This window comes from Polypterus senegalus, chromosome 17, assembly GCF_016835505.1.
Source record: "Polypterus senegalus isolate Bchr_013 chromosome 17, ASM1683550v1, whole genome shotgun sequence".
Lineage (NCBI taxonomy): Eukaryota > Metazoa > Chordata > Cladistia > Polypteriformes > Polypteridae > Polypterus > Polypterus senegalus.
Genome location: NC_053170.1, coordinates 20,793,656 through 20,820,574, shown reverse-complemented (window position 1 = coordinate 20,820,574; position 26,919 = coordinate 20,793,656). Strand labels below are relative to the sequence as shown.

Genomic DNA, 26,919 nt, shown 5'->3' with positions numbered 1-26,919 from the left:
GCTGATTGTCACATTTATATCTATTGTAATTCAGAATATGAGGACTGGACCAATGCTCACACTTGTTTCAATGGCTATTGGGAACACAATGACTTGGCCAATCATCACACTCATGACAATGGCTGTTCAAAGTATACAGAATAAACCAAACATCACAGTCATGTAAATGGCTGCTGTGAATGTAAAGAATAGACTTAACAGTCACACCCATGACAATGGCTATTTAGAATGTTAGGACTGGACAGATGGCCACACTCATGACAATGGCCATTCAGAACTAGACTTTTGGTCACATTAATGATATCGACTGTTCATTATATAACCCACTTAACTACTTCACGATCATTGGGAGCTGGAGCCTGTCTTAGCAGAATAGGACTCATAGGAATGCAGAAACCAACCCAGGATGAGGTGCCAGTCTATCACAGACCACTCCCATACATATACCCTCACTCTCTTACACTCGGCCAATTCAAAGTTGCCAGTCCACGAAAAAATGAATGTTTTTGGGATAAGGGTATGAAACCAGAACACCCAGAAAAAGAAAAAAAAAACCCTACACAGACATGGAGAGAACATTCAGATTCCATACCGACAATGTCCAGGCTAGGACTTTATCCCAGGAGTCCTAAGCTGTGAGGCAGCCTACAAATATACAAATAAATATAAATAAGAAAGTTTAGCTTCAAATTTACACACAAGTTTGGGCCCAGTTGAAAGAGGAGAGATGAGAGCTGATTACTGGCACCTAATGTGTGTGTCATCTGGGATTGTTTATGTCTAAATGAGACACTGGCTTAGGGATTGGTCAGATGAGCCAATAAAGTGAAAGTAATAAAGAATGAATCAGCAAGCCTCATTTAAACATCGTAATAAAGAAAAGTAGCACAGACAAACTGAATGTCACTCCCTGCCTCAGGGTGCCGTCATTGGATGTCTGTTGTGTTGATGAAGCCTGGGAATTTGTCTGTACAGTATGTGGAAACTGTTTCAGACATGCAGTGGCAAGCGACTGGACCACAGCACACTTCATATAGCGGGGCATTCTGTCCCAGTCAGCACTTCTGGATCCTTCTACACAGAACTGAGGCTTTAAATCAGCAATTGTGTGATAGAAAAGCAGGCAAGGAACACTGAGACAGACACGCAACCTTCAGGGTATTTTCACAAACTGCACCCTTTGGATATCTACAATATGTCCATACAGCAGTCTCACATATGTGATCAGTTCAGGAATTCAAATAGGTCAGGTTAATCTTTTAGTGCCCTTTGTAGCTAAGATGATGGGCCTGGCCTGCTTAAACTTCAAATCTTACAGTAAATCCTTTTCCTGGACTCGCTTTTTCCTAAATGGGGTCAAGTGAAGCCAGAACCTATGCCAGCAGCAATGTCCAACCATGGAGAGAATTGTATCTACCACTGGACATGCCTACACCATACACTTTCAAGTGGATCTCTTTGTACTTCTGGGGACAACCCACAAAGATACGGGGGCCAAAGGCAAAGTCCGCATAGAAGTCATTCCTCCCTGGGACTGACACAAAGTCCAAGCCTCATCATACTGCCCCATTTTAATGAATGAATGACAAGAAGCCATCACAAAGGCAAAAATAAAATGGAAGAGGAATATGAAACGTCAAAGCTTAAATGAAGGAACTTGAGGAAAGGCAGATGTTTGTGTGGAGCTGAATGTGACAGCCTACACCAGGGGTCTTCAGCGTTGCACCTAGACGGCCCTAGTGGCTGTATATTTTGTTCCAATATTCCATATTGTGCAAGCAACATTATTTTTCTTTATTGTAGTCATCTCACTTGTTCGGATTCCCTACCCTTATTTGCTTCCTTTACTGTAGTTTTAAACAGCTGTAATCATTGCTGTTAGTGGCTCTTTATTATTAATAGGATGCATCTTCATCTTGCTTATTTACATTTGTGAGTGTTTATCATGAAATGTCTTCTTTAAGAAAGTATTTGTAAGGAAACTGAATTGAAAAAGTGAAGAATTAAAGATTACTCATCCACTTCAGGCTGCAAATAATTTGGATGACATTCTTGGAAAGGAAAAAAGTCTACAATATAAGAATGAGCTTGAAATGCAGAATAGAAATATTAACAATCCGTAAAATTAAATAAGAGTTATTATTGGCTTCTAATTAAACCACTGGGTTGGAACAAAAACCTTCAGCCACTACGGCCCTCCAGAACCGATTTTGCAGACCCCTTCCCATCGCAGACCGAGATTTCTAGATTCTGGGACCAAAAGGAGTGAAGCTAGACTACGCTTGAATGATGCCGTCATGTTCAGATCTTCCTAGATGTCATTCTGGGATGAGTGTAATTTCAGGTCTTAGTAGATGAGTCTCAGGTCTTGGAAGACTATCACACTTGTATCAGATTTCAGAATTAATGACTGGACTGAGGTGGTGTGTTCTGAGCATATGAGGAGTGAAGGATGTGAAAGCTTCTACTGGGTAGGCATTTGAGCAAAATGCTGCAGTAGTAGAGCCAAAAGAGGACAGAAAGTAGCACTGCTGTCACATAACACTTGGACTCTGCATTCAGTTCTGGCTGGAGTACCTTCTGTGTGTTTCCATCAATATTTTTTGCAGATTCATTCTACCACCCAAAATGTAAAAACAAGCTGTAAATCTGAGGTCATCCTAGCATCACCAAGAAAAATCAAAAACTAATCCCGGGAATGATGCCAGCCCATTAGAGGGCATAAACACACTCACACTAGTCCAATTTAGAGTCTCCAATTAACATAACATGAAAACTCCACACAGACAGCCTCTGGGCTGGGGACCAAACTCCCTGAAGCTACAGCGTTTACCAGTGTGCCACCATTCTGCCCTATTAATAATTCAGTCGGCTACAAATTATTATTATACTAGACATTAAGCCCGTTACAATAACGGGCGCTAGAACAGTAGTGCATAAACATTAGTAGGAACAGTCTATATTAAATGGCAAGGGACCTTGTATGTGGCTGTAATATGCATCACTGTATTGTGTTTCTTTAATTTTCTCTCTCAGTAATACTGGTTTGTATTTCCGTAAAATGCCTGTAAAAACACCTTTTTTAATGAGTTTTAAGCACAGGGAAAAAAATGAACATTTGAAAAATCCATAATCTAATAAACAACCAAGAAAAGTAACATTGCAACAATGCACGGGTGCGCCTGTGTGTGCGTGCATGTCTGTCTCTATCACGGGCGTGCGTGTGTGTGCGTGCGTGCGGGCGTGTGTGTGCGTGCATGTCTGTCTCTGCGTACGTGTGCGTGCGTGTGTGCCACACGGCACTTGTTCAGTCTCTTCTTGTGCATTCCCTGTGTGTGCATGCGGGCCTGCCTTTGTGTGTGAGACTGTCTCTCGCGCGGGCCTGCATGCATGCGTGTCTGTCTCTCTCGCGGGTGTGTGTGTGTGCATGCGTGCGTGTCTGTCTGTCTATCGCGCGGGCCTGCGTGTCTGTCTGTCTGTCTCTCGCGCGCACGCACCTGTGTGTGTCTCTCTCTCTCTCTCTCTCTCTCTCTGCACACACAGGGAATGCACAGGAAGAGACTGAACACATGCTGTGTGGCCCTGCGCATGCGCACTTCACCAGAAGACACACACACACGGACACCTGGACGCACACAGGGGTTTTATTAAAGAGGATATACAGTAAATATAGAGCAGAAACAAGCAGCCAGCCAAACCTTTGGATCTCAAGACATTTTTCCCTGTTTGTAGAGCAAGGAGTCGTTCAGTCTATGGCAGAACATACTCTGGGCAGCAAGTTCAGATGTCTGCTTATTGTAATAAAATTGTTTTAGTTGTTCTATTTCATATATACACAGAAAAGCCAAGCAAAATGACTCCTTTTATTGGCTAACTAAAAAGATTACATTCAAAAACTTGCATATTGTAATCTTTTTAGTTAGCCAATAAAAGGTGTTATTTTGCTTGGCTTTTCTGTACATTCATAATGGCTAACATGGTACAACACCCTAGTACTACATATATACACACTCAGTGTGTACAAGTCATATACTTAAATACATATTCATATATTTATTTGGCTGACACCTTACATCTTTTAAGATAAAATTGGTTACATTTCTTTTGTTTTTCCAATTGGAGCACAAGATATATATGGATAGGATGTATGGCTCATTTGGGATGACTGGGGACTCTGAAATGACCCATTGGTGCTGGGATAGACTGTGACCCTCCACAATGGAAAACTGAATGAACACAGGACTAAATGTTCGCAATGCTAGATAGATAGATAAAAATTCTTCACCCCTTGGAAATTTTCACATTTTACTGTTATAAATTAAACCACAATGGATTTAATCTAGCTTTTTTGACAGACATCAGTAGAAGAAAAGACTTTTTAATGTCAAAGTAAAAGCAGATCTCTGCACAGTAGTCTACATTAATTACAAGAATGTTTTTATTTTCTAAATTGAGCAGGTGTCTATTGTCATTAGTATGTTTGCCTTCAAGTCCCCGATTCAGATTATGTCAGGGCAGCTGGCACCCTCTAGTGTTCAAATACAGTTTTTGATTTTTTTTTTTAATTCAATTTTCTTCAGAAACTGAATTTTCCACACCTGCCTATTTCACTCACGATCTCAGAGAGCCTGATCTTAGTCTAAGACAGGCACCAGGACTGGACATAATACCAGTCTTTAACAAAGCACATATGTGTATGAAACTACATTTGCTAATAAAAAGACAATTTAAAGACACCCATCTACTCAACTGACATGTCTTTGGAATGTGGGAGGTTATTTTAGATTACTGGGAAAGCAAACAAAAGGTAAAACATTTGGAAAAGGTGAAATTTCATAGAGGCAGTCATCAAGGCTAAAATTTGAACCCAAAAATGAAGAGTTGTTTGTCCAATTTCCACACATTCTGTACCTGGAATCTTCTTACTGTGCCCAAGGTTTGGTTTCAAGGGCTTGGAAACAATTATCTATAGCTCTGGCCCTAAGGCAACTTGTACCTTCTGGTTTTCACCTGGACCAATTGACACTGGAATGCATTTTACCTTTGTTGACATTTTTAAAAGAATGTCAAGTGTTTAGATCCTTGGTAACCAGTTTGGTAAGTTTGATTATAAAATACCAACAGTAAGCATTTCAACAATAAGTCAGAAACAGCTACTGTATATTAGCAGAGAATTAGGTTTTGTGCTGGCAGAGCAATACAAATGGATAAAAATAAAATAGATAAATACATAGATAGACAGATGTGAAAGGCACTATATGAAAGATTGTTGAAAATCTGGAAGAATGAAAACTTTACACAGAAGGTACCTAAGCCAGAAATCAAGCAAGGGTACAAGTGCTAACTCAGCTATGTCACCCTCAGCATCACCAAGTCACCCCCTATGGGCTCATCTGCTGTAAATCTTTCACAGAAGCCTTTCCGATATTAATAACAATCTCCATTTGTTTCAGAGTGTTCTTAGGTGTTCTAAACCCAATGTCCATACACTGGTAAATTAGACTCAGATTAATCTAATGAGCATCTCCAAGAAGGGGTAAACCAGAGAACTCAGAGAAACTCCCTTAGAACACAAAGAAAATATATAAATTTCATGCAGGCAGATATTTTAAATATTTCCTAAAGGATGGTAAACTAAAGTACAGTGGAATCAGAAAGTATTGAGACCCCTTCACTTTCTGCACACTTTGTTGTGTGGTAGGTTTAATCACCCTGTATATAAAACAGAATATCTGTCTGCCTGTTCCCTGCATAATCATAAACTCTATGACCGATCTGGACCAGATTTTGCATAGTTGATCTCTAGAACCATATGGACAAGACCGGTTACTTTGGAATCCAAAATTCTGACCTGGGTTGGGAGGGAGAGGGGGGTCCCAGTGTCCTACCTGCTGGCTCAAAGTAAGTGAAACATCCAAATAGACTGGAGCCACACTAGCAGGCAGATTGGCCAGAGCTTAACATTACTTAATCAGGCAACGCCACATGCAGCTTCTCTACATTGTAACATAATGAAGGAGTATTATGTGATTTTTACAAGGGATGTTGGGTGAGGCCTAATCAAGAGTGCATCGCAACATAAAGGAGAATGAAAGGGTTGTTGTTTAACTCCTGCTTTTTTGGATTTTCTTCATAACTTAAGCAGTATGAACTGTCCACCTAAAACTAAGAGTACGAGTCAGACATGACAGCACTTACGGTTACAACCCAGCAAGGAGTTACTGCAATTCTGGAATCTAATCAGAACCAAAAAGAAGAAATTCTCGATTTACAAGTACAGAGACATCGATAAAGAGGCAGCACCGTTGACAGATGGGACACCTAGCAATAACAACAAGGATCACCATCTAAAAAACACATAAGCATTTGCTTTCTTTCCTTAACCCATTCCACAAATATACCCGGGCAACGCTGAGTACTTTGGCTACTCTACAATAAAATCCACTGCATATCCCAGTCAGTTACTAAAATAATGAGTTTGTTCCACTTTAGTACACCATTCATTTTAAACTGCATTTTGCTTGCCCATCCTTACATTTTAGGAGTCTTATTTGAGTTCTTTTGAAGGACGCGACCCATTCCAGCGTCTGTGGCAGTAAGGCAACACAAAACCTAAAGAGCACACTCACTTACATGTGGACAATTCAAAGCCATTCATCAGCCCTGAGCAGACACAGGACAGCCCAATGGTCACAGATTAAACATGCACAGACTCCACACAGACAGTGAGGGAGTAGAAGCTCTCTGAATAATGGGCCATGTTATGCAGTATATCAGAAAATTAACATTTTTATTAATATTATTGGAAATACACACATATAAAGGGATGAGCAAATGACATTGAAATGCCTTTGAGATAATCAGGACAGGTTATATTTTTTCACATAAAATAAAAATTCTGATTGTTAAATCCTTAAGGGTCTCTCTCCTTTGGGGAAATTCTAATGAGAAGATTTAATTTTAAATGCATGTAGGATCCATTAAAATATTTTCTTTCTACTGTATATGAACATATCTGTTGGGTTTTTGGTGAGAGGTTGTTTTAATGTCAGACTGCTCAAAAAACTTAAAGGAACACTTTAGAAACATATCAGATCTGAATGGGAAAAAAATCCTGCTGGATATCAATACTGATATGGACTGACATGGTAATGTGTTAGAAACAAAAGGATGCCACAGTGTTTGATAGAAATGAAAATGATCAACCTACAGAAGGCTGAATTCAAAGACCCCAAAAATCTAAATAAAAAAATGATGTGGCAAGCAGGCAACTCCATTTTGCACTCAGTAGTTTGTATAGCCCCCGCGTGCTTGTATGCATGGCTGGCAAAGTCGGGTTGATTTGAGGCATGCTCCTAATAAGATGATGGATAGTGTCCTGGCTGATCTTCTCCCAGTCTGAGGTGCAACCTGGCAGCGTTGGATGGATCGACACATAATGTGCCAGAGGTGTTCTATTGGATTGAAGTCAGGTGAGTGAGCATGGGGGCCAGTCAATGGTATCAATTCCTTCATCCTCCAGGAACTGCCTCCATACTCTCGTCACATGAGGCCCGGCATTGTCGTGCACCAGTAGGAACCCAGGACCCACTGCACCAGAATAGGGTCTGACAATGGGGCCAAGGATTTCATCCCGATACCTAATGGCAGTCAAGGTGCCATTGTCTAGCCTGTAGAGGTCTGTGCGTCTCTCCATGGATACGCCTCCCCAGACCATCACTGACCCACCACCAAACCGGTCATGCTGAGCGATGTTACAGGTAGCATAACGTTCTCCACGACTTCACGTCTGTCACATGCGCTTATGGTGAACCTGGTCTCATCTGTGAAAAGCACATGGCGCCAGTGGTGTTCCTGCCAATTCTGGTATTCTATGGCAATTGAGCTCCACAGTGCCGGGCAGTGAGCACAGGGCCCACTAAAGGAAGTTGGGCCCTAAGGCCACCCTCATGAAGTCTGTTTTTGATTGTTTGGTCAGAGACATTCACACCAGTGGCCTGCCTGCTGGAGGTCATTTTGTAGGCTCTTCCAGTGCTTATCCTCTTCCTCTTTGCCCAAAGGAGCAGATACTGGCCAGTCCTGCTGAAAGGGTTAAGGACCTTCTACAGCCCCGTCCAGCTGTCATGGAGTAACAGCCTGTTTCCTGGAATCTTCCCCATGCCTTTGAGACTGTGCTGGGCGACACAGCAAACCTTCTGGCAATGGTAGGTATTGATGTGCCATCCTGGAGAAGTTGGACCACCTGTGCCAGCTCTGTAGGGTCCAGGTATTGCCTCATGCTACCAATAGTGACACTGACCATAGCCAAATGGAAAACGAGTGAAAAAGCAGATGAGGAGGGAAAAATGTCAGTGGCCTCCACCTGTTAAACCATTCCTGTTTTGGGGGTCATCTCATTGTTGCCCCTCTAGTGCACCAAAGCAACTACAACTGATTAACAAGCCCCTCTGCTACTTAACTGACCAGATCAATAGCCCACAAGTTTCATTGACTTGATGCTATACTCCAATTAAAAAGTGTTCCTTTAATTTTTTGATCAGCGTATATAAAGAGGCTATGATAAGTGCAATTTGTTAAAGTATTACTTCATCTTGTTACAGTATGTGAAGATAGGAAACTTTAGTCTTATTAAACTGGCAGCATTTCACAAATGCAGGGTGAATACTTCAGTGTCATTAGAAAAAATTGCCCCCTTCCTTGACATTCTCCATAATTTAAACTTTTGGCCCTCTGTTTTTTAATTCTTCTTACAAAATCTAAAATTAGATAAAGGGCACCTGAAATTACACATTTTTTCTAACTAATGAAATTTATCTAAGGAACAATGTAATCCACCACCAACTTTCACAGTGTGAAAAACTAATTGCCCCCTAGTTACATCAACCTGATTAAGAGGATAATTAAGTTAAATTGACTGAACTCAGCCTGGTACACCAGTCAGCATAAATCTAATTTATTTTGACGTTTACCATCAGAGTCAAGTTGGCAACACAAAGTTTCAAAAATTACATAACGCCACAATCAATGGAAGAAGTGGTTAGTAAATATATTTTTTGGCATGTGTCAGTTTGGAGTGAGCTACAAAGCCATTTCTAAGACCCTGAACCAGCAGATACATTCCAAAGGGAAACCACTCAGAATGCTTGACCAGTCTGACAAAATTGTTCCAAGAGTGTAGTAGAAAGTCATCCCAGAAGTCACAAAGGCACCTAAAAAGATTTCAAAGAAATGATGGCTTGTTTTGCTTCAGCAAAGTTTAGTGTTCATGACTCTGCCCTCAGAAAGAACCCAAGCTTCACTGGAGAGCAGCAAAGTGGGAAACCCCTGCTAACTGGTAAGAACATCTTGTAAATGCTTGTCTTTCAGTTGCTGGGAAGCACCTGGATGATCCCCAAGCCTTTTGAAAGAATGCTCTACAGACAGGTGAGACAGAAGTGGAACTTTCCACATTTCAATATTCCTGTTACATGTGGCGTGAAGCAAATGCAGCACTCCACAATAAGAACATCATGACAAGAGTCAGACATTGTGATGTTGGTGGTTGTGTGATGGTGTGGGGATTTTCTGCTGCCTTAGGGCCTGAATGACTTGCCATAATTAAAGGAACCATGAATTCTGCTCTGTGTCAAAAAATGTCTGACCTTGAACTGAAACTGCGCAATAGCTGGGTTATGTAGCAGGACAGTGATGTGAAATTCCAGTGCAAGTACACATCAGATTGTCTGAAAAGAAGCCAAATTCAAACTTGGACTGGCCAAGCTAAAGTCCAGACTTAAGCTCAAAATAGATGCTGAGGCAGCTCCTGAAAAAACGCAGCTCGTGCTAGAGAACCTGGCAGTGCTGCTGAACTTTGGGTAAGAACAGCTCCAGTGTGACATGGAAGGCTGATAATGAAGTTTAGGATGTGTTTGGTTTCAGTGACGGTGGCACAAGCAATTATTAATCTCTTTAGCATTACGTTTACACCCTGGAAAAAAAAAGTCAACAATATTGAATTTTTTCAACAAGCGAAAGTTTTATTACGTGCAACAAAAACATGTCAATATCAAAATGGCAAAGTTAGCAAAATAGGAAAGGTATGTCTAATGTCCACTGCTGTACTGATGCAGATTTAGTGCATGTCCTTTGTGTGACATGTTTTGAGACAGTCACCAATACACAGCAGAATGTCACAATCAGGACAATAGGAGCGTGTTTCTCTCCACACTTTTCTAATAATATTTTTTTTTTCTTGCAGGCACATGAGATGGTAGAATGTCATTGTCTGACCGTCACGATCAACACGCCCCTTATTTAAGGCTACCACACCCCAAGGCTTAGTTACTTCCACATTTCCCCTGTATTTCCCACGAACATTGACCGTTCCTGTATTGTGAACAGTGCTTAGAGAGCTTTTTGCCAAGAACCTACTTGCACACCGGTAAACCTTCAGGCAACTATATTTACCAGGCATATCATAGCTGTACATACAATGCCGTATACATCACTTTCATCTAAAACTGGCTTCTCATTTACATGCTGTTGTGTTTTAGTTGAGTTTAATCCACCCCTCTCATGAATACTGTACTGATGAGTTACCTTAGCGTGGCAAGACAAGCAGAAGTATTCATGATTCTTTACAGTACACTGTCCCAAGCATCATTCAGGCGTGTCAAGCAGATCATTACACCTCACTCTGAGCCTGATTTAAGATTAACACCAAGGAGTTTAAGTTAAAGGGGGTAATTACTTTTTCCCATCATCCCATTTGGTATTGCATTATTTTATTCATTCATTCAACTCAGATTTTGATTACTGTACTAATACATTTGCTAACTTTTACTGAAAACATGTTTCACTTTGTCATTATGGGTTACTGAGTGTAGACTTACGGGCACAAATGGCAAATATATCCATTTAAAATGAAATCTTCAACAGAAAGTGAAGGCATCTGAATATGCCCTGAATCCACTATATAGACTGTGCAGGAGTTTGTTTCTCATACACCCGGACTGTGTATACTAGCTCTAGCGTATGTACATATTTTTCTTTGTTCCATGCACTACTGGTAGATATTTTGAACTTAAACAACTTGGTACTGTGTGTACTGTGTGGAAATGCTAAGGGGGTTGTTTAAAAAACGCAGATGTGACAGCTTGACTCAGTTGAGAGCTAGGAGCGAAGAGCAGAATCCTATTATGACTGAGCACCAGATCAGAGGTGCAAGAGATCCCCAAATGCAAGTGTAACCAACAGCTGTATTTAAAAACCAATAGCTGTTGTCACACACGTGTGCATGGGAAGCAGCTGAAGGGCTTAGGAAATACTGTTTATACATCTGCCCAGGGGGGGGCGGGGTGCACTGACGCTCTTTCTGAGTTCTCTGCAGGTCTTACCCGGAAATCCCACCAGGAGCCGCCATTTCCAGGAAGGACACATCACTTCGGTTCCGGCCCCAAGAATGAGGTCACTTCGGTTCCGCCCCAAGGATGATGTCACTTCCAGTTCCGGCCCAGAGGACGACATCATTTCCGCCCTCTGTGCTATAAAGCTCACTGCCATTGCTTAGGCAGGCAGTTCTGTTTTGGACTCTGTTGTGTAAACAACTGTTACAATGCCTCAAAGACTTTTGCAGCCGGGAAACCGTAATAAACGGGTGGCTGCCCCAAACCTTTCCACGTCTCTGGTCTCCACTTATTACAGTGGCGTAGTCGGCAGGATGGTGTCCCGATGAACCCGGGACACGAACTATCACGGAACCAGGTGGGTGAGTACCGGGCCGAAGTTTCGGGCGGGAGTGCCAGAGGGTCAGGAAGGACGCGGTGCAGGCTCTGCTCCATGAGCATAACTCGGTGGGGACCACCCATCTCGTGGAGAACGTAGAGGGGACCCACAGGCGTGGGCTGGCTTCTGGGGAACACACACGAGTGGCTCAGTATGCTCTCCTTGGCAGGAAAGCCGAGCTGCCCATCGGGACCAAGGTCCCAGTTAACGATGGGTTGTCCCCAGGCCGGCAGGTGAAGGAAATCATAAACTGGGAGTTTAACCCAAGCAAAGGGCTGTCAGAGCAGGCTATGGCTCTCTGGCAACAGGTGGGTGAGTGGCTACGCCATTCGAGTTAACCCCTTACAAATAGTGCAGCAAGTGGCCTGTTTTCTGCTGCTAAAAGACTACCCCAGGAATTTGCCCAGCCGCCTGGGGCTTAATTCCATTCTATGGACGAGCTGCTGCAGCTCTTGCAAACCCAGAGGCCGGCTGTGAAACCTGGGAGGGCAGAACAGCCGCTCTGTGGACTACCCGGAGCTATGTCCCACTAAAGCAGTCCCTTCCACGCATTCCAGAGCTTGTTCGAAGTCGCCGGGCCGTCTGGCTTGCGACCTGTCGGGAACAAGGCGGACCGTAGGGGACAATGGCGGGTTGTTTGTGTGCCCTTAGCAATCCCTGGCGGATAAACATACGGGGAGCTTCTTATTAATGGACATAAGATAACAGCGCTGTTCGATTCCGGCAGTAACGTGTCTGTCGTTGCTCGCCGTTTTATTCTACCGCAACAGTGGATTAAAAAGAAGACCAGTCTAAAATGTATACACGGAGATATCCGCATACAATACCGCCCGGTGTTACGTATGTCTCGGAGGAACCCTTCGACAGCTTACCGTGGCGGTGCATCCGGATCCTCCGCTTCCGTAATCCTCGGGCGAGACTGGTCTGATAGTAACGGCGTAGTTTAGAAAGCATTCCCGAAAACTTATGGCCTCGTTATAGATGACAACGATTCATCTCAAGTTGCTTCCACACCGTGTAATCAGCCGACAGGGAGTGGGGCGGTAGGCCAAGAGAGTGACGAAGACACTCCCGGACCGTCGCGGGCTACTACGCCATCCACTAGCGCCCGCAGCGAGGAGGAATCTCCGCCCCTTGAGGTCAGACCGACCCGCTCTCTGAGTTGCACTTTCAGTTTAGAGCGACGCCGGCTTCTTTCAAGAGAGAACAGTGGAATGACGACTCTCTGAAACACATAAAGAATGCAGTGGTTCTCGTTAACGCCAACGCGCGCATTTGCCCATGCCACAGGGACCTCACTTTGTCGCTGATAATGATTTGTTGTATCGGGTCGCTGAACATGAGGGGAAGGTCCGGAAGTTGTTGCTAATCCCGCGGACCTACCGGCGGCAGGTTTGCGAAGTTAGCACACTCCCACCTTCTTGGAGGCCATCTCGGCCCGATAAAACATTAGAGCGAATTAAGCTCCGTTTTTCTGGCCGGGATTAATGAGGAGGTTAGCGCTTTTGCTTTCCTGTCCGGAATGTCAACTGCGGCAAATTCCTAGGAGGACCGTGCTCCTCTGGTTCCCCTTCCCCTTATTGACGTTCCCTTTGATAGGATTGGGGTTGACATAGTAGGACCCCTAGAACCCTCAGCCCGAGGATATAAATATATACTCGTCCTCGTGGATTATGCTACCCGATTCCCTGAAGCCGTTCCGTTGCTCGGCTACCACAAAAATATTGCACGGAACTAGTAGGAGTCTTTTCACGGTAGGCATTCCTAGAGAAGTCCTGACGGACCAAGGAACGCCTTTTACCTCGGAAACGCTCAAGGAGACTGCCAAGTTACTGAAAATAAAGCATTTAAAGACCTCGTGTATCATCCTCAAACCGATGGCCTAGTGGAGAGATTTAATCAAACTCTCAAGCAAATGCTACGTAAGGTAGTCAGCAAGGATGGGAGGGATTGGGACCAACTCCTCCCCCTTGTCCTCTTTGCATATCGGGAAGTTCCTCAAGCCTCTACGGGGTTCTCTCCATTTGAATTACTGTACGGAAGACAACCCCGGGGTTTATTGGATATTTTAAAAGAGGGCTGGGAGGGGAGGCACAGCCCTCCACTAATATTTTGGAATATATCGCCCAATTGCGTAGATTTGATGCAATAAGACCGATTCTAAAAGTCATATAGAGGAGGCAATCAGCACAGGCCCGCCTTTATGACCGTGGCACGACTCTCCGGAGTTCCAACCGGGGATCGCGTCATGGTATTGGTACCAACTTCTCACTCTAAACTGCTCGCCCATTGGCTAGGCCCCTACGAAATTAAGGAAAGGAAGGGATTGGTTGACTATTTGGTGAAACAGCCCAATCGCCGACCAGCTGAGCGAATATATCATGTAAACCTGCTGAAACCGTGGAAGGAGAGGGTCCCGATCCCTCCTCCGACAGCCCTGCTCTCTCTTGCTGAAGTAAGTTCCCTTAATTTCGGAGCAGCTATCCCCAGGCAGAAACAAGAGCTCAAGCAGCTATCCGCTCTGTCCCAGAGGTGGTAAGTGAAAACCCGGTCGGACCTCTCTGATTGCGCACGACATATTGACTGACCCGGGGTGATCGTCCGTGAGCGACCCTACAGACTCCCGGAGGCAAAGAAAGTAGAAGTGGAACTGGAAATCAAGCGAATGCTGGCACTAGGAGTAATCGAGGAAAGTAGTAGTCCCTGGTCCAGTCCCATCGCCTTGATTGCTAAGCCTGACGGCAGTTGGAGGTTTTGCAATGACTTCCGCCGGCTTAACCAAGTTTCCAGATTGATGCTTATCCCATGCCTCGCGTGGATGACCTCCTCGAGACTGGGACCAGCCAAATTCTTGACTACACTTGACATGACAAAGGGGTACTGGCAGGTTCCTTTAACGGAGTCCGAAGGAAAAACCGCGTTTAGCACTCCTAGCGGACACTGGCAGTATCGTGTCCTTCCATTCGGGTTACACGGGCCTGCGACTTTTCAGCGCCTGGTGGACAAAGTGCTCCGCCCCATAACTCGCTCTGTGCTGCCTATCTGGATGACGTTGTCATCTATTCCAGCACCTGGAAGGAACACATACAGCAGGTCACAGCAGTATTACGGACACTGGGAGAGGCGGGCTCCGAATCAAACCCCAAGAAATGTTTCTTTGGATTGAGGGAAGCCAAATATTTGGGCTACCTAGTGGGCCGGGGTACTGTGAGGCCACAGTGTTCCAAGTTGCAAGCCATAATGGCCTGGCCCGTCCAAAACCAAGCGGCAAGTCCAATCCTTTCTCGGTTTGGCCGGGTACTACCGCCGGTTTGTGCCTCGCTTCTCGAGAGCGCGCGCCTTGACCGACTTGACAAAGAAAAGAGCTCCTAATACGGTGGTATGGTCTGATAAAGCGGGGCTGCATTCAGTGACTTAAAAGGGCTCTGACTTCAGCACCTATCTTGATCTCCCCTAACTTCTCTCTCCTTTATCCTCCAGACGGACGCCGGACACAGGCTTGGGTGCCGTGTTGAGCCAAAGCGCCGACGGTGTTGAACACCCCGTTATGTACCTGAGCCGGAAACTGTTGGACAGGGAGACCAGGTACGCGGCGGTGGAGAAAGAGGCTCTGGCGATCAAATGGGCGGTAACTCAGCTGCGGTACTACCTCTTGGGTCGCGTGTTCACTCTGGTGACGGATCATGCACCTCTGAAGTGGATGGCCCTTCACAGGGAGTCGAATCCACGGGTCACGAGGTGGTTTCTTGACCTGCAGCAGTACAAGTATACGCTCGTTCATCGACAGGGGTCTCTTCATGCCAACGCCGATGCCCTCTCCCGGCCCACGACCTCGGTGCAGGTCGCCCGACCCGACGGGTCTGGGCTGAGGGGGGAGTCTTGTCACACACGTGTGCATGGGAAGCAGCTGAAGGGCTTAGGAAATACTGTTTATACATCTGCCCAGGGGCGGGTGCACTGACGCTCTTTCTGAGTTCTCTGCAGGTCTTACCCGGGAAATCCCACCAGGAGCCGCCATTTCCAGGAAGGACACATCACTTCGGTTCCGGCCCCAAGAATGAGGTCACTTCGGTTCCGGCCCCAAGGATGATGTCACTTCCAGTTCCGCCCAGAGGGCGACATCATTTCCGCCCTCTGTGCTATAAAGCTCACTGCCTTTGCTTAGGCAGGCAGTTCTGTTTTGGACTCTGTTGTGTAAACAACTGTTACAATGCCTCAAAGACTTTTGCAGCCGGGAAACCGTAATAAACGGGTGGCTGCCCCAAACCTTTCCACGTCTCTGGTCTCCACTTATTACACTGTATTTTCAACATGGTCGTAACAAGTGGAAATCTGTTAGATTTTGTAGAGTGTGGCATACAGGTGTCAGCAGCAAAGAAAGGTGCCAGCAATGTAAAAGTTCAAAGCATGAAACTGCTGATAAGGGAGAGAAAAAAGCCAAGTGCATGTTTGTATGTCTGTGTGTAAAGGTGGCATTTTACAGCCACTACTGGTTGCATGTGCCACTGTCTTTTGGTCTGGCAGATTCACACTATTCAACATTCGCAAGACCAAATTATGACTGACAGATATACAGCTCAGCTCCTGGTCCAGGCTTTGGTCATATCATGTCTAGATTACTGCAACTTTCTCTTGACAGGAGTACTGTTGTGTCATCAAGCTGCTGCAGATGATGTTCGAGCAGCCAAGGCAGGCACATGTCTTCAGATAACATGGGCTCCCTGTAGCAGCAAGTATTCAGTTCAAATCCTTGATGCGTACCTACATAGCAATCAATGGATCTGCACCTTTTGACGCTACCAGTCTTACGTTTGGACACACCCAGAAATATTACAGAAATCGATACCTTTTTTGATTAAAATACCATTAAATTGATTTAACAATACAGCCATGATATTACTAGTGTTTCTAATGGCTGCTTGAAATGACTGATTTTTCATTTATTCTTCACATATGACTGCATTGATTTCTTTCAACTCCCTTAGCTTACTCTTAATTATTCTTGTTTAAATACTAATTGCTTAATACGGAAACCTTTGTAATTGCATTAGCATCACTGAAATCTGTCATTCTGTTCACTTGGGTTATAGGATGCTGGCATTGCTAATCAGTTCTGGGTTAAGAAATGGCCAGAATGAAACAGCTTTCTCAAGGAACATGTCAGTCTATTGTTTTTTGCAGAATGAAGGTTAATCCATGTGACAGACTGCAGAGAGACTGAAGATCCATCCATCCATTATCCAGTCCGCTGTATCCTAACTGCAGGGTCACGGGGGTCTGCTGGAGCCAATCCCAGCCAACACAGGGCGCAAGGCAAGAAACAAACCCTGGGCAGGGCGCGTGCACACACACACACACCAAGTACACACTAGGGACAATTTAGAATCGCCAACGCACCTAACCTGCATGTCTTTGGACTGTGGGAGGAAACAGGGTGCCTTTTATTGTCTTGAGAGAACATGACACACTGGATCTAAGCAGGAAAGAAAGTGAAAGGGAAGGCCCATAAGAAGGTAAAGACATCAGAGTGTGTAGTTTGGGAAACAAACGCCTTACAGGTCCTCATTTGGCTTCTGCCCAATGTCATCCGCAATAGTGAAAACATGACTCTGGAATGCTGTCATAAGAGGCGGCGATTCAAAGAAAAAGCCATATCTGAAACTTGCAAATAAAAAGATTAAAATGGGCAAAAGAACACCAACTTTGGATGGAAGATGGTTGGAAAGTGTATAATGGTCAGCATCATGCAAACCTAGAAGTGAACTTTAGGAATATCAGTGCCTTGCACCCCAAGTGAACAGAATAACAGGTTTCAGCGGAGCTAATGCAATTACAAAGGTTTCTCTAATAACCAATTAGCATTTAAAAAGGCAAATTAAGGGTAAGCTTAAGGTGTTGAGCATTAGGACACTGAAAGAATGGCTACAGAAAATAAGGTTTTGTAGTCATATGCCATATTCTAGCCCACTTAATCTGGATCATGGGTGGGGGGTGCTGGAGCCTATCACAGCTAACATAGGGCGCAAGGCAGGAACAAACCTTGGATCGAGTGCCAGTCCATCACTGAGCAAGCACAAACACGCATACTAAAACACACTCTAGGGCCAATTTTTGCCACTAATTCACTTAACCTGTATGTCTTTGAACAATGAGAGGAAGCCCACGCAGACAAGGGGAGAACATGCAAACTCCACACAGGGAGGACCCGGAATGCTACCACTGTGCTACCACCCTCCAGTCATATACGAATGATAAATTGGGATACCTTAACCATTAGCTAAACAAACAGGTTTAATGGACTGAATGGTCTCCTTTTGTTTTTCAAAATTCTTATTTGTGTTTAATGTCTTGGCTATATTTTTAAATCATTTCAATGGTTTTTGATAAAGGAGACATTCATTTCTACCAAAAACATGAACATTTCTGGGCATGTACAAACTTTTGACTGGTGGTTTATGTGGAGACAGTTTTGTGAGGTCCTCGGCTCCTTCTTAAACACTGTGTGCTGATGAATAATGTCTGGTAATACCACCTCTGTGTGCCAACAAATCGCAATCCCAGACTCTTTTCCTGTGTGTCTCCTAGCCGGTGGAATGAGCTGCCCACCTCTGTTCCTACTTCTGATTCTCTCAATGTGTTTAAGAAGCATTTGAAGACAATCTTGTTTGGTGAATTGCTGTCTAGCTAGCTATTAGGTTTTCATAGCCAGGTTGTTCTTTGTTTTGAGCTCTTCACTTCTGATGGTCAATTTTGTAACCTGCTTCCCTAACACTTGTACCACAGACTGATTTACTCTTTTGTAAGTCACTTTTGATAAAAGGGTCTGCTAAGAAAAGCAATGTACATGTATTATGTTTCAAAATATTTTATTAAAGCTGGTCATTTTTTTAACCAATAGGGGCCTTCTCCTGGGGTATAATGCACTTAACTACACTATTTTTGTAAAGACATTTCTCATGTTGAAATGAAGTAAAACACGTTAAAACAGGGATATATAGTGTGATTTTTTTAAAGCTTTCTAAAAAGTGACAAGCTTAAATGGGATATTTTAATAAGAACATGTATTATAGATTCATTACTTTCGAGGCATGTGTTGAGTGTCAATTGGGACCTGCAAACCTTGTTTTTAACCTAACTATTGTATGACTCCCCCTAAAATTGCCATGGACAGAAACTTGCGCTCCCAAACTTTGAGGAAATGCTCCCCCTCTGCCGGACTCTGGAATTGCGTGTGCATTTTCAAGACATGTTGGAGCCTGAAGGGGGCATTGTGGGACAATGCACTCCACGTGTGAAGCGCTGTGCCGGCCAGGGTCGATAGAGGAACAGGGTGAAAGGGAGCTGCAGCACCCCAGTAAGGTAAGTGTCTCCTTAGATTTAATCAGGCTTACTAGCACGACTACAAGCTCACCATGATCCGGCTGAGCAGATTAGTAAATCGTACCAGAAACGATGGTGGTTTAATGCGACACAACGGAGCTCGTGTTAGGATATACCTTGAGCTGGGAGCCGAGGAGACGTTTTGCGCGGGAGCCTGTAGGGCCCATGGTGTTCCCGACAATAGGATAGGTTTTCACGGGCAGTTTTCTGTGCGAAATAAGTGGCGGATCGATGTGTTGGACGAAACGAGTGATTTTAAGTGGCGAGGTGAGGCTTCATGCGTTCTTCCAGCCTTGACCCATAGAACGCAGCTGGCATGTTGGCGCCTCTGTTTGCGGCAAAGCTTGTTAGGGTCCAGAAATAACTGGGGGTCGTGGCACAAACGCAACCTTTTGAGAGATGACGGACGGTGTGACATCTTCATCTGTTTTTTGCGTGTTATTATAAGGAGCTGGACCTTTTAACCTCCTTATACTTTTTCAGTAGCCGTGCGTGCATTTTGCTGAGAGCTCATCAGCTACAGCGCGCAACCGTAGGGTTGGTGAGCAACAGACACCACGTGTTGGGCCTTGACCAATTGCAAATGCCAAAGGCAATCGCTCACGATGTCTTTCAGCAAACAGCCAATTGAAGAATGCGGGAGGGACTTAGCGTCACTGGCTCATTTTGCCAGTCACTTGTTTTATTTTGCCGCAAACAGCTATGGTGTGTAATTCTAGCTGTCCGGAAAGACGTGTTAAGATGTTTCTTCACAGACCAAGAAAGACGGGGCCAGGCGGACAGATGGAATTGACGGTGAAATGAGCTCTTAATGCAGGTGGTGCAGAAAGTGACACTCGTCTAGCGGCTTTTATTACACAAAAAGACCGTCTCAAGGCTTTCAAAGTACAGTACTTATTTTGTTAACGGCGTAGTTTACTTAAGTGTTACGGTTTGTGATTTTTGGACCAGTTTTTCTGTGTTCATTATTTATGACTGTAAAAACATGAAATCCATACAAAGAGCTCTCTTGTCCATCATTTGGAAAGTGAATAATGCCCTTGTTTTTAAATAATTTTTAAGTAAATGCTTGGCAAATGACGAAGCTGAATTTGGGGATTTATTAGGATTCTCCGTGCAATTCCTCGCATTGTCGACTGTAATTTGATTAGATTATATCGTTATTGTCGCATGAATACATAAATGTATTTCCTGTCACTGTGGTTCGTTCTATGCGCTTTATTTACAAAAGTGGTGTCCTTTTCTGGTCATTAAGCACATTTTCCGTTTTCTGTAGTATTACAATCAATCGTTCAATGACATTAACTCAGTGACTCAAGTCTTCGAATTGTTTCAAATGATGTGTATTCCGTTTGATTTAACAGGTCTGCAAAATTTAAAATCATAAAAATTGCTCTTTGTGAAGTTATATTTATTTGCATTTATGAACATATTACAAGTAGAATGTTTACATCACGTCACATTTAAGTTAAAAATTGAAAAGTAAATTCAATTTCACAGATTACACAGTTCATTCATGTATACAGTATTGTCTTATATCAATTTAACATAAATATATTTAGTTGATCTTATATATTTAAACATGTAAAGATGACCACAATACATATTCATTGACTTACACATAATGTCTCAAGTTTTTGTCGCTTCCTAATATTTTTGATCCAAAGCTTGTTTGGTGGCCGTTGTCTGTGCACTTTTCCTGGTACATCCCTATGAATCAGTCATCCAGCAGTAGTCTGCCATCATACTGATATCCCAACATCCCTGCTCCCTTCTTTCAATGTCCTGATAGAATCTTTTACCTTGCTCTTCACTTACCACTCCCAAGATTTTTAGGAAAAAATTCCAAATGGTTATCCAAAAAGTGAACTTTGAGACACATTTTGCAACCTAATTCCTTAAATTTAACTATTTAAAATTTGGATATTTATTTTTAAATATAACTTTGAATAATATCCAAGCCTCTCATTCATCTCACCATCAAATTTTGCATCAGTAAGATGCACAGAATTTTAAGTTCCCCACATGCAAACCGTATGACCTTATCAAATAAAACAACTGTTTTTGCTTTAAACATAGAATTTGGTGGTGGGAGGTCAGGCAGTTTTCTACAGAGTCCACTCAACAACCAATTTAGAAACACCAATTACCCTAATGTGCACACCTTTGTAGATGTTGGAGGAAAACTGGAGTAACTGGAGAAAAAACCTACACTGGGATAATACATAAACTCCACACAGGCAGTGATTAGGCATGGTATTTGAACCTGGGACACTGCATCGATGAGGCAGCAGTGCTCACCACTACACTATCATCCTAACATTAATTTTATTTTCATTTTTATTACTATTTAATTTAATATTGTTTCTTTGTATCAGTATACTGCTGCTGGATTATGTGAATTTCCCCTTGGGATTAATAAAGTATCTATCTATCTATCCATCCATCTATCCCAGATCACTGCACAGTGCATTTTTACAAATAAAATATACATTGTTGATCATATAGTCTTGATAAATGCAGATGTGCCACACATTTAAAGAACTCTTTTCACCAACAATATAGGCACCCGATTTCCACTTATTTATTATTTACTCATTTTTTTTATCGATAATACCCAAAGTGCAAAGAAATATAGGCCTGGTCCAGTGTAGAAATATACTTTGTCCCATTCACCTCTAGCAAATTAAGTAAATACTTTGTTTTAAGATAAGTGAGGGACCAGAAAAGGTTACCTATTAACCTCAGTGACTCTTTGAGACTTGTGGAATAAAGGAACTGCAGATAATAAGTTGCTTAGTGTCTGAGAGTGGTATAATTCATTCTTTCTGCTTGCTTACCTTCTCTCCATGCAAAAACAGTGGCTTATATAACGGCTTATTCATTAACATGCAATTTTCTCACACCACTGAGTTGGGAATGTGTTTGAGTGCACCCTGTGATGGACGGGCACCCCACTTAGACCTAGTTCGTCCTTTGCAGTTGATTCTGACTTGGAAGGCTCTGGCCTTGATGTTTCTGACTGGAACTAAGTTATTTATCTATCTATCTATCTATCTATCTATCTATCTATCTATCTATCTATCTATCTATCTATCTATCTATGCCTTTCATATCTATCTATCTGTGTGAATAGAAATACTCATAATTGTATCTTTCTATTTTATATTATAGTTTTAACATTGGTAGGTATAAATCATTAAATCAAACTATGAGTTTGCTAGGCTAAGACCACCCCTCTTTCATAAAATTAAAAATAAAATTCCAAAATTGCAGAATCCAAATTGATCTGTCAGTTTGTTAATGGACAGACTTCCCTTCACAAAAAAAAATCCAGCATTAGGTCAGTCTTTGATGTCACACCACAGCTCCATCCCAAAGGCAGGAACATTTCAGCATTTTTAAAGTGATACAAGCCTGTCATTTCAATTTTATATCTTTTAATACTGGTCTTGGCAATTCTCTTGTACATGCACCCCTGTTGCCCTTTGTTTCAGAGTAATTTGAGAATATTCATTAAAGAACACCTCGATCGGATGCTCGCCGAGGGAATAATAGAACCATCTTCCTCCTCCTGGGCGTCCCCTGTGGTCCTCGTGAAGAAGTCGGATAATTCCTATCGTTTCTGTGTGGACTACAGGGGGTTTAACGAGAAGACGAGCCTGAACGCATATCCCATGCCCCTGGTTCATGAAATCCTGGAGTCACTGCATGGAGCTGCAGTATTTAGCACCTTAGATCTCCGCAGTGGCTATTGGCAGGTGCCGATGGACGAGGGGAGTAAAAAGAAGACGGCAGTCATCACCCCTGAAGGCCTGTTCCAGTTCAATGTCATGCCTTTTGGGCTTAAAAATGCTGGGGCCACTTTCCAGCGGCTCATGGAGCAGGTTCTGAGGGGGTTGATAGGCAAGATCTGCTTCGTGTACATCGATGACGTCATTGTTTACTCCCCTTCTATAAATCAACATCTCCGGGATTTAGACACCATTTTCCAGCGATTTCATCAAGCGCACCTTACGCTGAACACGAAGAAGTGTACCTTCATTCAACCCACATACGCTTCCTCGGGCACATTCTTTCATCGGAGGGGGTCGCTGTAGACCCCGAAAAGACCTTGGCCATCCGGGAGTACCCCACGCCCACAGATTTGAAGTCGTTGCAACGTTTTCTTGGGTTAGTGGGGTGGTACCATAAGTTTATTCCCGGATGGCAGATATAGCGGCTCCCTTGAACCAGCTTAGGAAAAATGATGTCCCGTGGGAGTGGACGACAGAATGCCAGGACGCGTCGGCGACTAAAGAGCCACCTACAAGAGCCACCCGTTCTGGCCCAACGGATCCACAGCTCACCTTCCAGGTACAGACAGATGCCAGCAACCTGGGGCTCGGCGCCGTGCTCACTCAAAAGAATTAACCAGGCTGAACATGTCATCGCGTACGCCTCACGAGTTTTGCGCGGGCGCTGAGCTGAACTACTCGACAGCTGAGAAGGAGTGTTTGGCTGTCGTGTGGGCTGTGGAGAAATGGAGACATTATTTGGAGGGTTGAATTGAAGTGTACACCGACCATCACGCTCTGACCTGGGTGTTCAATCACCAAGACCTCCTCCCGTCTGACCAGGTGGGTCCTCCGCCTCCAGAATTTTACGTTCAGGGTGACTTACCGGAAGGGCTGTGGTAACATCGTGCGGATGCACTATCTGGGTATCGGAGCCGTCGGGGATGGTGTGTTTGGCAGAGGCGAAAAAGATGATCCTCCCTCTGCCAAGGAGCCATGAAGACCTAGCCCAAGCACAAGCTACCAGTCCATTCTGCCAGAACATCAGGGAAGGGCTGGAGCAACAGCGAACTGACCGGGTACACTTTGTGGACCTCCAAGGGGTCTTGTACAGGACTATTCCATCCACCCTTGGGGTCTGCAACATCAACTGGTGGTCCCGGAAGAGCTCGTCCCGACTTTCTGAAGCACTACCATGACAGTCCTTTAGGTGGTCACCTTGGAAGGACAAAACTTTATTAAAGATTCTGGGGTTGCGTGGTGGCCGTCTGTCCGGAAAGACGTGTGCCACCACGTGAAGACGTGTGCCACCTGCCAACAACTAAAAAACCCACCTGGTAAACCGGCGGGATTACTTCAATCGACGATCGCAGATGGACCAGGAGAGACTTTGGGAGTCGACCTAATGGGGCCATTTCCTATCACCAGCTCGAGGAAGACCGTCCTGATGGTAGTAGTAGACTATTTTTCGAAGTGGGTGGAGCTGTTTGCGTTAGTCGTTGCCAGGGCTAACAAAATTATGTCCATCCTGAAGAATGAAATCTTCACCCGCTGGGGTGCCAAGAAACATCATCTCGGATCGGGGTCCGCAGTTCACAAGCTCCATATTGGATGAACTTTATGCAGCCTGGGGAGTGAAGAAAAACCTCACCACCGCTTACCATCCCCAGGCCAACATGACGGAGCGAGTGAACGGACCCTGAAGAACATGATCGCCTCCTATGTGGGTGAACGCCATCAGGACTGGGATAAATGGCTCCCCGAGCTCCGGTTTGCCCTGAACACCGCGGTGCATGAAGCCACAGGTGAGACGCCTGCTTTGGTTGCGCTGGGCAGACAGCTTAAGGGCCCACTCGACCGACTCCTTCTCAGCACCCCTAGTCCAGAATCCACCAGTTACAATAATTTGGTTAAGGTAGAGGGTTTACGGCGGAGAATCCAAGGGAGGTTGGTGAGTTCGACATCCAGACACGCCAAACTGTATAATGCCCGGCGGAGGGAAGCGCACTTCCAGCCGGGTGATTTGGTCTGGATTAGAGCTCACCATCTCTCAGATGCCAGCGGAAAATTCTCCGCCAAGCTAGCGCCTAAATGGTTAGGTCCAGCTAAAATCATTCAACAAACAGGTCCAGTCAATTTCCCAGATCCAAAGGGTAATCGGCGCTGCCTCCAAGTTAGACACCATCCATGTGGCCAACCTCAAGCCGTGCGGCCCTCCCTTGTCCAAGGTTGGGGGTGAATGTAGCGGTGCCACATAGTGTTTAAATGTCAGTGCTGTGTGTGTCTCGTTTTCATTGTCCCATTGACTGCGTTGTGTGTATCAGTTAATGTTGTCCCGTAAAGGAGGACGGATGATGGGAGGAGTTCACAATCACTTACCTGGAAAACACCTGTATGTCAATTAATCAATTACTGCCGTCACGGATTATTTAAGGAGAAGAGGAGGAGACGAAAGGGGAGACCAGCACGAGGAGAGAGAAGGAGAACAACCAATAACGCATTCACGATTACAACCTGCCTGCCGTTTCATTCCATTGCGCTATCATCCAGTTTGTATTTCATTCATCCGGACTGCCTTTCAACCTGCTTACCGCTGAAGACCCGGGTCGAATCATCATTCGCCGCACGCCGAGGAATCACGGTGAGGTTATTCCAAACGCCGGGAAATACGAACATTACTATCGTCATTAATCAGTACCCGTATTCAGGACATTTATTTCACGTACCGGACTCAAGTTCATGATCATTCCGTTTGCCAGCCATTTGTCGTTTGTGTGGTATGTGTCATATGTAACGTGGACAAGGGAGGGGATTTATATATATATATATTGTCGGGTTTGCTGTGGGATTGTTGGGGTGGAGGAATATTTGAGTGTACATTTGTCTTGTGGCGTGTCTTGTCCCATTTAATACATTTATTCTTGTTTCCTTTTACATTCTGCTTATTGTCTTTGCTTTTCAAACCGTCGATTGTGGGGAAAGTTAATCTGTGTAGAGTACGGCTTGTCAGGGAAAAGGTTTCTCAGTCAATTATCCAGGCCACAGGTCTTGGAGGTGTAGCTGCCGGCTGGGAATAAGGGGTCGGCCGTTACACCATGATGAAGAAGACTTTATGCTGGTTTCTTGAAAATTCTCAAGTGACCCAGACTTTCAGGGTGCCATATTTATGTGTGATCTAAGTGAACGTCTGACCTAGTTGCCAACAGCTATTGACATGCACTTGTTGTTTGCTTTTTTGACCATCAGTTTGGTTATTCATTGCATTAGTGTGTTTGCTAAATGTGTATCAGTATCACCCAGTTGTAAGGAGGTGCACTGTAGAGTGAGGTAATCAGTTCAGTCACTGAATGAATGACACTCTTATTCTGCACACATCACCTAACCTTATAACAATTAATTTTTTTTCTGAATAATATGAATGTACTCTGTGATGCACTTATGTCCAGTCTAGGTTTCATTTTACACAGATATATTAAGTAGGGTCAGTGTAGTTGGATAATTCTACAGTATGCTGGAGAATTGAACATTTCTTAATTTTGTGAAACATAATAAAGTTGTAATATAATCACATTAAAACACAAATATCCACAAAGGATCATATAATGGGGTGTCTGGCAATTCCCACCTTAACAGAATCATGAAAAAAAAATGTGCTGCAGAAATGGAACTGGTGAGTGGGACATGGTGTCTGCTTTCACATTCTACCTAACACTCTGTTTTCAGCCTGTTAATCTAAGGAAGTCAGAAGAAAACAGGCTCAGGTTTCTGAGAGAGAGTGGACATATTAAAGACAAGACCACATGTCTAGAACAGTGATGCAAAAAATGTCATGAAATGTGCTTTTAAGATTGGCTACTTCACAAAGCAGTCATTTTTGACTGATTAGTTTTTAAGGTGTAGTATTAAATGTCAAGGTGAGCACACATGAAGTCTTCCTCCCATTTAGGCATACCTGGTGGTGTCATGCTGAAGCTGTTATCTTTTAGAAATAGTGGAATAT

At 43.9% G+C, this 26,919-nt stretch overlaps 1 protein-coding gene across 2 annotated transcripts in view; it reads left to right on the top strand.

Moving 5' to 3' along the window:
• The first annotated feature begins 19,017 nt into the window (after positions 1–19,017).
• Positions 19,018–26,919, top strand: part of LOC120518102 (CTP synthase 1) — a 36,931-nt gene continuing 29,029 nt past the window's right edge. The window contains exon 1 of one of the 2 annotated variants that reach the window (XM_039740703.1): positions 19,018–19,122. In XM_039740703.1, coding sequence (XP_039596637.1) covers positions 19,042–19,122 — 81 coding nt within the window. In that variant the 5' untranslated portion in view covers positions 19,018–19,041. Of the gene's footprint in view, positions 19,123–19,831; positions 20,029–26,919 lie in introns of those variants that run through there. The other variant, XM_039740704.1, reaches the window with a different exon arrangement.